General features: G+C 34.3%; 1 protein-coding gene across 2 annotated transcripts; it reads right to left on the bottom strand.

Moving 5' to 3' along the window:
- Positions 1-952: 952 nt before the first annotated feature.
- LOC132759001 (arginine kinase-like) lies at positions 953-11,660 on the bottom strand. Of its 2 annotated transcripts, none has more exons than XM_060750726.1 (7): positions 11,553-11,660; positions 10,409-10,589; positions 9,878-10,140; positions 3,367-3,515; positions 3,027-3,192; positions 2,364-2,544; positions 953-1,321 (listed from the first exon to the last, which is right to left on the bottom strand). In XM_060750726.1, exons 2-7 carry the CDS (start codon positions 10,566-10,568, stop codon positions 1,155-1,157), a joined length of 1,086 nt encoding a protein of 361 aa, XP_060606709.1. In that variant the 5' UTR covers positions 10,569-10,589; positions 11,553-11,660; the 3' UTR covers positions 953-1,154. The 2 variants fall into 2 exon arrangements, with proteins under 2 accessions (XP_060606709.1, XP_060606707.1); XM_060750724.1 differs by having other exon boundaries at positions 11,359-11,626.
- Positions 11,661-12,294: the final 634 nt, after the last annotated feature.

The following is a 12,294-nucleotide window of genomic DNA, read 5'->3' as shown; positions in this document are numbered from 1 at the left end:
TGATGGTGAACAAGTATGGTAAGTTTCAAAGCCATACTTGTAATACTTCTGAAATAAAGTGGGGTGGTACGAAAAACTTAACCAAGGTGTGACGCCAACGCCGACGCCGACGCGGGGCGAGTAGGATAGCTCCCCTTTTCATAGAAAAGTCGAGCTAAAAATGAACAGAGAAAATGTATATTATCATTATCGTCGTGGGATGGTTGCATACCTGCAAAATTTAAATATATATGATTTATTGCTTGTCATATTAAAATATGAGGAACAGTGTTTATTATAAAAATATTATGTGACTCTTTATCACTCATTTAACAGACATTAGTTCGCATAAAAGATGCGTATTTGTATTACAATTTGTTTAAACATTTGTGCTTTGATTTGTTTTGTATTAATGATACTTATTGGTCAAGTAAAGACATTTGCTTGTTTATGTTTTGTGGGGAATGTCGCGAGGATCGCGAAATTATATGACATGCTTTCCAAAAATGTGTAATTTTTTCCGGTGACCTCATAATTTTGTTTTACTAAATGTTATGCTCCGGCATAACCTTAACACATTATTGTAGATATGTTCTCCGGCGGAGTACTTTGTTATAATCCGGCGGAGTATTTTGTTATAAATCATGCTTTTTGACTTTCTCGTGATATTTGTGTTTTGGCGGGAATTATTTCATTGGTATATAAGTAAAATTTCAGTGTCACGAGTCAGAGCTTCTAAGGATTTCAAGTTATTATGGATAGTATTTAGGTTCAAAATTCATGTATATTGTGTTCTTTCGGCTTTAAAATTATACAGTGTTAGCGAAATAAAAGTATGGAAATTATACTTCAGTGTTTGTGCTCTCTATTAAAGTCTTTCTTGTGACTGGAGTAAAAAAAGTGTAATTAAAGTATACTCCACCACACTAAACATTGGTACCATTGGTGAAATGTTAGTACGGTATTCTGTTATATGTTTTGTGTGTTTTTTATTACTGCAGAAATAAAAATATACATTTTTGTAAGTGTAATAATTATTGGTACACGTATAGAAATAGTGAAAGTACATGGTACAAGTTGAAGTTGTACTAAGATGAAGACACATATCTTTAAGGAAATTGTGAAATTCGTAATATAATGTTATTGTTTGGTTTAATAAAATGTTTATATGGTATCTATTTGTCTGTTTTGTTAATGCGAACAAGTTCTTCTTCCCATTCTTTGATAGCACGAACTCCGTTCAACATTTCTGTTACAGCCGCGAACTCTGTCAGACCGAGCCGGCGCTTATTAGACAAGTCGTATATGTCATCAACATTCGCAGAACCGACTCCCCAGGTGCCTGTTAGTTATAAAAATAGTTCTTACATAATTCAATTGAAAATAACTGGATAAAAAAACACTTAATTTCAAATGATTTGAAACGGTTTCGGACAATAATTTTTCAACATATTAAATTTCCATCAAAATGAAATAAGAGGGCATATTATTTACTTTAAATTTTGAGTGTGAAGCTTCTAAGCTCGACTATTAAAAGAATGGGCAGAGCAAATTATTGTATTCACCCCGCCGTCGGCGTAACAATTTGTTTTAGAAAATAATTGAAATGTCACACATTTAGAGTATAATAGGTCACTCTCTAAGGCTCAGAATAACTCTAACATGGATTTTTGACATGGGAAAAATTATGGTCATTTTTTAAACTTAAAATTCTACATCATCCAGGTTCTTGTTTTACAGACACTGAGAATAGTCGAGCACGCTCTCCTACCGACAGCTCTTGTTATATAAAACGCAACATTCAATAAATTAGTAAATTATTTGTGTAAGATATCCGTGGCAAAAACTAAACACTCATTCTCATTTATCCTTTTTAAAAAGTTATTTTGTATAAAGAAAAATGGTATTCATTTAGACTTCTGGCTACATAAAGAAATATTATATGCAGTTTGAAAGAGGACAACAGCACCCGGGACTGGTTATATGAAACGAAATGATTGGTTCTACTATGAAAAATAAAATTATGAAATAGAAAAATGGGTCAAAGACAGAAAGGCCGGGTTGCATTTGTGTACCGAATATCATGAGGCTGTGATGTTATGAATTTTTTTTACAAATGACCATTATTAGCAAAAATTTAACTAAGTCGGTAAACAGGGAGTGAATGAGCGACAGACCTGAAATTGAATCTAACGTATGGGACTACATGTGAATGTTGCATTCCAAATAGCAAGAGGCTGTGATAAGCAGATGCTGAGAAAACTGTTACAAAAATATTTTCTTCGCTGGTATTCCCGCCCGACATTCGCCATTCTATAACCCTGGTTTGCACCTGAGCAACCCGGCCATTAATGAATTAGATGTGTGCCTCTTTGTATACTGACCTCTAGCTTGTATGTTGTACTTGTTTAGAACGTCCAAGAAGTTGGGTTGTTTACAAACGTTCGGAATTGCCATTAAAACACTAGCTCGCAATGTTGTTCCTAGATTTGTTGAACAGAAAGTTAAAAATCCGTAACCTTCTTTCTTAGCAAAGGTCAACCTTTTCTCCATCTCTCGAATAGCCTTATGAAAACATTGTGATAAAATGAATAAGTAAAAATAACTTAATAAAACTGAAATATGATTTTTTAACAAACGAAATAACAAGAACAAGAACAAAAAAATCGCACGCGCGAAATATTAAAAAGGGCAAGGATAATTTATCAAATTCATGTCGGGATTTAAGATGAGATATTAGACAAACACAAATACTCTGAATAGGCTAAATATTTTTAACACAAAAGTACTTTTTTGTTATCTAAAATTAAATATACTCTTCTACCTAGTCATTTCAATTTATCTTTATTGATTCCGCGTGATTTTCTTGTCAGGTGATGTATACCAAAATATTGCCATTATATTAATAGACGGATTATTCGTTCGTTATAAAAATAGTGCGTACATGCGTGTGTATGTACATGCGCGCTCGTGTGTGTTTATACCTGACTTTCATCGTATATGCAATAGATATATATTACTATTTGAACTAACACCATTAATATTACCTTTACAAGGCGTAAATATACGGACGCTATATCACCTCCTGTCTCCATGGAGATTAATCGTACGTGGTCCTCTTCGTTGACCCAACATATGAATGTTTTAGCTTCATTAAAGAAGATGCCCCTTCCTTTGTCCAAGAATTTATAAAGGCCAGCATCTCTCAACGTTCTAAAATCAATAAGTAAATTAAGACACAATTTATGCAAAAGCTCTTCTAATGACATAACGACCAAATTACATGTCTTGCAAGTAAAGATAAAAGGATAGTAAATAGCCTGTAACTTTATCGGAAGTCAAAGCTAAAACAAACAAGAAAAGACCGAAAACACCGTGTATACATACTCGTCATCGTGTCTATAGAGAAAGTGGTCAGTTATTAATTGTTCTTTTGTTGCGTTGTCCAAATCTGCCAGTGAGTAATATTTCCCAGCCAGTTCACCAGTTAGTGAGTTCAAGGCGCAAGCGGTCTCTTTCTCCATGTCGACTAAGTTCTTAAACAATAAATTGTATATTTATTTAGTTATTATCAAAGAGCCTCTGTTAAAAGGAGATCCCATCACGAGATTAATACGTATTACGGTTCATATGTTAAGAAATTCTTAACAAACTACACGAACACACAAGAAACAACAATTCGAATCATCTATGCTGTTTTGAGGTTCTTTCTCTTTTGTATCATCGGCAACATTAAAAACACGTTCCTTGTCGTCATAATATGAAACCCCCAAAAAAGTAACCAATGGAAGAGCATCTGCATATGACTTTTCTATCGTTATCCCTTTCAATAAGTAAAACCCAGAAGAAATTGAGCCATTCAATGAGCATGCTCTATTTTTATTTCCGACAAACAGTGTGGTAACTGGAGAGCGGGTACCTAATACCTGCCCTCCAATGAAAGCACTGTGCATGTGTGTGCATACGATTTAACTCGTTTTGGTTTAAACATATTTTTATTCAAGATATAAAACAGTGCACATGTTAATAATTCACAATTTAAAGCAGAAAAGAATTGGACCGAGAGCTGCAAAAGCTCATGGTAGTCCTCAAATTAATTAAAAGCTATAAGTACATATAATACAAGGATTATTATAATTACAATTACCATATAAAGTGAGAAAGTAAAGAAAAATTAAAAAAATATTTACAAACACATATATTGCAGTATAACAACAATATCACAACAGTCAGGATCTTTAATGGTGGCAAAAGCAAAATCTTTTTCCGGTTCAGTTAGCAGGTTGATGGTAAGTCTTTAAAGGCCCATTATGCCTCAGAAATGCTTTTATTAATATTTCTCAAAAACTTTTTTTAATAATTATTTTGATGTACTTTTAATAGTATCCAAAACGTTACTTATTGGCCAATTACCTGAACCATCTAGTTCATCTGTTGCTTTTTGGCAATGAGTACAGTTATAGTGAATAAGTATTTTGTATGGAAGTGAAAATACTACTTTGTTTACATTTAGCTTCTTTTATGAAAAGTAATTTCACACCTATCGCTACTTTCTTCAGACAACAAACATCTTACATTCTTTTAAAGAAATTTTGAAGCATTATAAAAATCATATTTGCCCTTATTTCCGACGCTTTTTGTGCCCTAATTATCATACCGTTTATTTGTTAGACAAACTTTGTTTCGTAAATAAAATGAGATTAAAATCATTGTCGATTAAAATTTATACATAGATTATTTTATTGCATTGAATGTAAATGTTTATATTGAATGTATAAAGTAAGATGAATGCATGTTAAAAAGAATGAATGCGTACCTGCGTATTAACTTGCTACCGGGAAGTCATAAATATTTATGAATATATTTAAAGGAAATTTTATGCTGTAGATAAGAAAGTATATAATAGACCTTTAAGACATTTATGAACTGTATTATAAAAACATGCACAATTTATAAAGTTATTGCACGTTGCATTCATTATTCATGCCCGACACATGTGCGAGTAATTATTGCACATTTATCTCAAGCTCGTTTTGCTAAACTATAATTTTTACAATGCGAAATATGGACATTTTAAGGGTAAATTTCAAAATATGTACGGATGTGCCGGCTGATCTAGGTCTACACTGGTTGCATTGTTAAAAGCAGTTGCTGCCAGAATGCTTAGTGTTAAAACCTGTTGTGTATGCGGACACAAGTGTTCTAGTGTTAATTCTACACACAGTTGTATTACCATCTATGCGGATGTACTCAAAGACCCAGTACAGCTAGATCGTCTATGTCAACATCTTCAGTCTCATCCTCTCTTAATTTAACATTTACAGTCATATGACGACTTTTTCAGCTTTACTTCTTTGATGTTCTTTTTTTTTTAACCTGCTTAGAGCGATCGTCCTTAAGTTAGCTTGACGGATAGCTTTGTAGGAGCACATTTGTCTCGGAGCACATTTGTCTCACGAGATGTGACCGATGTGCTCGTAAACATTCATATTTGCGAAAAATGGGAAATGAGACAGATGTGTTCGACACACAATAGAAAGGACACTCGAAGCACATTTGTCTCACATTCTTCCATAAAATTCTAAAAAGGTAATAATTATGCCCGTCCGTTTCCTGGCAACCAGTCATTGTTCTGTGTTGTCTGTATTTATAATACCGTTTTTAGGTCACTTCCGGTCAATCAAAAACTTCCTACCTCTGCATAGGAGTCCCATATTAACTTAAAGAAAATCCCTGTTCTGCCTGTCACAATGAAAATTTCTAACAGTGCAGTATCCAGAACCCAAACACATATGCAGCGAGATTTTTATCGTTATCAATTGTGACACGTTTCTTTCCGATGCTCAAAGTTTTATAGATAATTTAGGAATTATTCTAAGCAACAAGAAGGTAGTATCTACGGTGGCATAAAAGGGACTTAGGATTTTCTTATTTATTATGTGCGCACGCGAAAGCTTTAACTTGGCCAATCGATACTTTTACGTGCGAACGCGATAGCTATTACGTTCGTAAGGAATAGTTATTGCGTGCTCATGCGATAACTATTACGTGCGCACGCGGATAGGTATTCTGCATTTGGACCCTGGACAATCTTCCTCACATAAATAGTTCGACGCTCCGAGTGAGTGTCTTTTGTTTGTTTTGTTTGTTTGTTTCATTTTACGCCTTTTTCCAACAGTATTTCAGTCATATAGGCGGGTAGTTTCCTGAGAGTTACACCAGTACTAGACTCCCTTCCTCCGCGCTAAACTACCAAAGCATCTCCCGGGGATCGAACCCACGCCAGAGAGGTAAATGGATTAGAAGTCATCGACTCTAACCCCTCGACCACGGAGGCGGTACCCGAGTGAGTGTCAAACCTACAGTGGGTAGGGGCAAATAGATTTTTGAAATCACCCGACCACAGAGACTAAATGATCTAAGGAAGAAAATGAGATGACCATCCCACACGTATTTTGTTTTATCAGAAACATATAAAAATATCGCCATTTTCAGAGAAGTGATGCTTTCAGATCCGCCATTGAAAAGCACTTACAACGTGCATGAGTTCCTAAAAGAATCCGGTTAATGCCATAATTATGGAATATCGGACCTCGCAGAATCGGGCGAGACACGACATTCCGACGAGACCAGAAGCGAGGCACGATACTGTAACACGAGATCTCGCAATGTCGAAGTATCCCTTACCACGAAATTTCACGGCTCGCTTCATGTTTTGCCGGAAAGCGGCTTTTCTTGTCTCTCGTGCATCGCTTCGTGCATGTGCTTCTCAAATACCTGACTATGACAAAGGAACCAGCGCGGGAGCCATCTGGGCTTGTCGCCTAAGTAATGGCGGACAGGTTATTGACACTTTTTGCACACTGCATGGCTATAGACCTTTTTACAATACGATTTTCCATAGCAACGAATGTTGCATTTCGCGCATGCGCATTCTGCGTAGGGCAAAAGGCAATAACGATATCTACAGTTTATCATACTTTAAGGCTTTTATAGATGCGATTTCATGTTATGTCACCCAAAAAAATATTAATTTTGGGATGACTTAAGGCGGAAAGTACTGAAAACGTGAATTTATTTTTTAACAGATCTACGAAAATGTGCGAGACTAATAATTCAATGGTCAAAAAGGGCCGCACATGTCGTTTGTTTAAGGTATCATTAGACGACTTTTCCATCAGTAATTTAAATTGAAACAGCAGGGTGTTAAAGATAAAATTTTATTACTCATGTATTACATAATATTACGCAATTTGTATTGTACACTTCCTTTGAATAACTGGATTGGTCAGACGGCAAGTGTCAAACAGATTGGCATCAACCTGGACGTTTAAATACCATGATATAGTTTATCAGTTACGTTTATTAAAATGGTAAATAATGTAACTTTTAAATATACCGATCAATGTTTACGGATTTTGAGAAGAGAAAAATTGTGTGACGTGCATTATTAAAAATAACATGTATTACGGAGAAGCGGAAAAATGTGTGTTATGTGCATGTCTCTTCCAAACAACCTATCTTAACTTCTCAAGATTTTGAAAAAAAAAATAATTATTTAAAATCTATTTATGTGACTTAAATTTTTCTGTTTGCATCACAGGCAAATCGGATAAAGGATATAATCAGGTATATTGAACACTAAAAATGCATTATCACCTGTTCTGATATTTTTTACAGAATGATAATTAATCTCGATTTCATGTTATAAAATTTCTTTTGTTTTTATATGAACTATTTCAACAGCAAATACGTTAACTTTCCATTTGCTAATAGATATATTTCCACGTCTTCTTAAAAAAATGATCTCAGTGTCAGGTCCGTGATCATAAATTCTTAAACAAGTATCTTTTCCATGCCTTTTATGGCATTCTTCGCCACAAAGCTATAAAGTCACCTTTTCTATATTTGTTTAAAGCTATTTTATATAATTTTCTACAGTTTACCTTGAACTAAGTCGGAATTGTCTATGAAATTCTACTATATTTCTATGTAGAGCGATGCAGTTTTTTGCCCTACGCAGGTTGCGCATGCGCGAGAAAATTCTAATTCCGGTCGATTTTTCATAGCAACGGACCGCGTCGTAAAAAGGTCTATAGACTCCAAAACGTCAAGCTATTTTCTATTTAAATTTCATTATGGAAACGTTTTTGACATTTGGTTGAAAACATGCGAGTAAAGGTTGTATTTGATTAAGTGAATTTCAGTCTTCGTTATGGTGGTCACAGCACTGTAATTCTTAAGTGATTTTACAGTAACAAATATGACGCTAGAAATGTTTCTTTCATCATTTTATATCAGTTTTATCATAACTCTTTAAAATGAGATAAGGATTTGTTTTATATAGAATATAAAGGGAATACTATTTAGTGGTATATTGCCTCTTTCGCGTCGACGTACGATATTCGAAGCGAGACGTGAGATTCAGGCGAGATGCGAAACGAGTCGCGATATTGTATCGTTCAAATATCGCCCGATTACGGTGATCCGTAACATTTTTGTCTCCCTGAAACCGATATGCACGATGGTACAATGGTGATTTCTAGCGCAAAGGTACGATGATGAAAATACGACGGCATGATGATGAAACAATGATGGCACGATGCTCATATAAGAATGATGCGATGACACGATGTTGAAAATAATATCGCGTTTTCAACATAATGCCATTGCAGTTTCATCATCGTACCATCGCATTTTCACCATCGTACTATCACGTTTTCATCATCGTGCCATCGCTGTTTCAACATCGTACAATCGTTGTTTCAAGTTTGTATCATCGTGTTTTCATCATCGTTCCATCGCGTTTTCATCATCATGCCATTGTGTCATCTCGTTTTTACCATTGTACCATCGTGAACGGGATTCCGTATGTTTCAATGTTTGCCTTCAGGTTTAGCCAATCAAATTTCTTGAATTAGAGATATTATAATTGATAGTTCCACTGTAGGTTTAAGATTTCATAAAAAAACATTTGCAAACCTATTGTTGATTACATTTGGCGAAACGGCGAACCTCGAAAAAAATCTGCATGAGACAAATGTGCTTTCTTGTCCCTTAAAAATCATGAGACAAATGTGCTTTCTGGTCCCTTAAAAAACTTGATCGGAGCACATTTATCACACAAATGAGTTTTTTGGGGTAGACATTTGAGGTCCCATTTGTCTCACGTGGGACAAATGCGACCGCATTGGTCTTACGTAAGACAAATGTGCTCCGAGACAAATGTGCTCCTCCATAGCTTTTTCAACGGATTTGAATGGCCACAGCGGCCAAAAGTAGGCGATATTTTTATGTCAGTCCCTGTCACCACACCTTCCATTTCACTTTTATTTAAGATCAAAAAGAATTTGATAGAAACAAAAGTAAAATCAAGTGATATTAGGACAATTATTATTATTGTTGTACTCTTTTAGCGTTTTTTTTTTGCAATTTAATGAGTTTATAAGTGTACGTGAAAGTTTTAGTTTTAAATGCTGCTTAATTAAGATGTTTGAAAAGTAAAACTTACATAAGTGGAAAAGCTGCGAAGGGTTATGAGGTACGGTGAATTAAAAACAATTTATTCGGAGCAGCAGACCTTCTTCGCTAAACTAAACTTTAATCTGCTGGCACCGGAAGTGGTTTGCATAGATTCTGGTTAGCATACAAGTTCGCGTCGTCTGACCAGTCTCTATAATGTTGGTAGTTCATATATAACATGGAATGTTTCAAATTCATTACAGGGCAAATCAATTACACAAATTCAGCAGTTAAAATAGTAAATAGACCGTTATAAAGAGGTCCAGTAAACTGAAAATTGTCTCTGAGATGCCCTAATTACGCGTAACCACATGCATGTAGTCGATCATCTAAAGAAAGTTAAGTTTTATTAGGAAAGTGAACTAATCTGAATTACCTGTAACGAACATACGGGTATAAATGGGTACTTTGCGTGACTTCGGCCAACGCGTACACGTGTAGATATGACCGTTTCACCATCAGGATCAATATTCTGTAAGGCTCTTATTTGTTCTTCTGACCCATAGTAAGGTTCCGGATGATTTAAAATTTCAACACGGTGATACCTTCTTATAACTTCAGTGAATATGTCAGCAAACACACTATACGCCTCGGGATCGCTGGCATAAATACCTGCGTTTTTACGAAAATGCAAACACCCTGCAAACATTTCGAAATATAACAATATACTTTAGTGTATTTTTTCTTATGTATTTTGAAACAACAACATAATTCTACTGAAGTTATTTAATATTGATTAACGAAGGAACAAAAAAATGGTTAATTACTAGAGTATTCATATCGCAAGCCAATAAACAGTTTCTCATTAGAAACTATAATAAATATTTAATTAACATGTATTTTCTAATGAAATCGATATAGTCGTACGTGAGCTGTTTTCTCGAATGTTGAAAATAATATATCTCACCTGAACTCATACAATGTGCCAGTGTACCGCCAAATGAAGTTTTTTTGTCCTTCAGTTTGTGAAACAACTCTTCTGTTAGGATCCCCTTCAAAATGGACGGAGAGTCGTTCTTACTGATAAGTTCCCATAATTCCTCTGCTGGTCTAGGATTCCAATCCATGCTTGTTTGTGTGCTTTTTTTCTTTGTAAATATAAATAATAATATAAATCAGAAGTAATAAAGCAAGGTGAAGTTTATGAAATAATCAAACCATATAACGATGAAAACAGTATGCGACAACAAGATATGCACTGGAACACTGCAATATGAAATCACCCTCAGAGTGGATGACTTTTTGACGACACCCACCCCAACATGGGTCCGTCCTACGTGTAACTTCCACATTTTATAGAATATATTTTAAATTCGGTGACTTTTTTTTTTTATAATTTCCCGTTCTCCTTTTTTTTTTTCATACCAACCTGCCTGTGCGGACAGTAAAGGTAAAATATGCGATGAAAAGGCACGCTCTCGGTGAAAAGTGAACAAATGTACAAAATAGAATGAGTGTAGGTCCTTACTGAATTTATTGAACGAGTTGAATAAAATTATATTATGCGAGCCTTTTGCGAGCATAACATTATTTTATTCAACGAGTTCAATTAAGTTAGTGCTGAAGCTGAAGCTACACGAATATAATTATTTATTTATTACATACCCAAAAAAAGAACTGTTTACAGTAGAAAGAATCATTTTTTTCATTAACGTACTTATATACAGTGTACTGTATACGTTGCTGTTTAAAGAAAGCACTAGATGATTAAAAAGATTCAAAAAGAAATACAATTAGATGAACTCACTGAATTTTCTTTAACACGTTGAAGAATTCAACTTCATTTTTCGTATAAACATTAAAATCACCTCTATATTTAATTAATATATAAATCAAATCTAGTTTAATAAAGAATACCTTGTAATAACTTGTGTCTAATCACAGCTCCTGTTACGAATATATCATCGAAACTTAAATATAAGTCAAACTAAGATATCATCCAAACTTAAATATTAGTCAAACTTAAATATCACCCAAACTTAAATATCAGCCAAACTTAAATATCACCCAAACTTAAATATCACCCAAACTTACATATCACCCAAACTTACATATCAGTAAAACACAGTCATCACAATTTCGTTTTAAACGAGTGCGCCTTCATACAGTTTTCATTTTCATAATTTACTAGTGATCATGAGCTTACAACATTTTTTAAAAACGTTTTTGCTGATTGCTTACCGTGTTAAAGGTGTATGATGAAGTTGAGTATTACGACTGTGCCATTCGCATGTAGCATCGATTCTTGTATCATAAAATCAATCGATTTGATCTCCTCGGCTATTATGCTTCACAAAAGACCATTGGCATAAAAAGGCGGCATATTGGGAACTAGCACATGATTCTGCCATTTTGTTTTTTCAAATTGTGACGTAAGTTGAAAAAATCAAGCTGGTAAAATGGATCTACCGCCGAGGTATATGTTCAAAATAACGTATTAAAATCCGCTTAAAACCAGAAAAACAGTCAAAGAAATCAGTTATCATGCAATTTTCGTGATACTGTTGATACCGTGTAACAAAAAAAAAAATTAATAAATAAACAAAAATAAAAAACAGCAACAACAATAACACGTTTATTTTAGAAATCTTTAGAGAAATTAGATAGTAAATGTTTTTTTTTTTCAAAGTTCAGATTTTACACATGCTATAGGCAAATGATAACAGTATGTTTCTAAACTTTCTATGATATTCTTAAAGAATACAAAGTTAAAGTAACTTCTATTATACAATTTTCATCTTGTCTGAAAAATGGCCTATATTTCACTGTAGCATACGCCTTTAATATCCTGTT

The sequence above is a fragment of the Ruditapes philippinarum genome, unplaced genomic scaffold (genome assembly GCF_026571515.1).
Source record: "Ruditapes philippinarum isolate M1 unplaced genomic scaffold, ASM2657151v2 ctg19917_1_1_1_1, whole genome shotgun sequence".
Lineage (NCBI taxonomy): Eukaryota > Metazoa > Mollusca > Bivalvia > Venerida > Veneridae > Ruditapes > Ruditapes philippinarum.
Note: the sequence above shows the minus strand (reverse complement) of the source record. Positions and strands in the feature narration are given on the sequence as shown.

Excerpts from the sequence above, each read along its gene's own strand:
- LOC132759001 (XM_060750726.1), bottom strand. The coding sequence starts at position 10,568 with ATGGATTGGAATCCTAGACCAGCAGAGGAATTATGGGAACTTATCAGT. Across the intron at positions 3,516-9,877 it reads TACCCGTATGTTCGTTACAG|AACTTAGTCGACATGGAGAA; the intron begins GTAATTCAGATT and ends TTATTGTTTAAG. Across the intron at positions 1,322-2,363 it reads GTACAACATACAAGCTAGAG|GCACCTGGGGAGTCGGTTCT; the intron begins GTCAGTATACAA and ends TATAACTAACAG.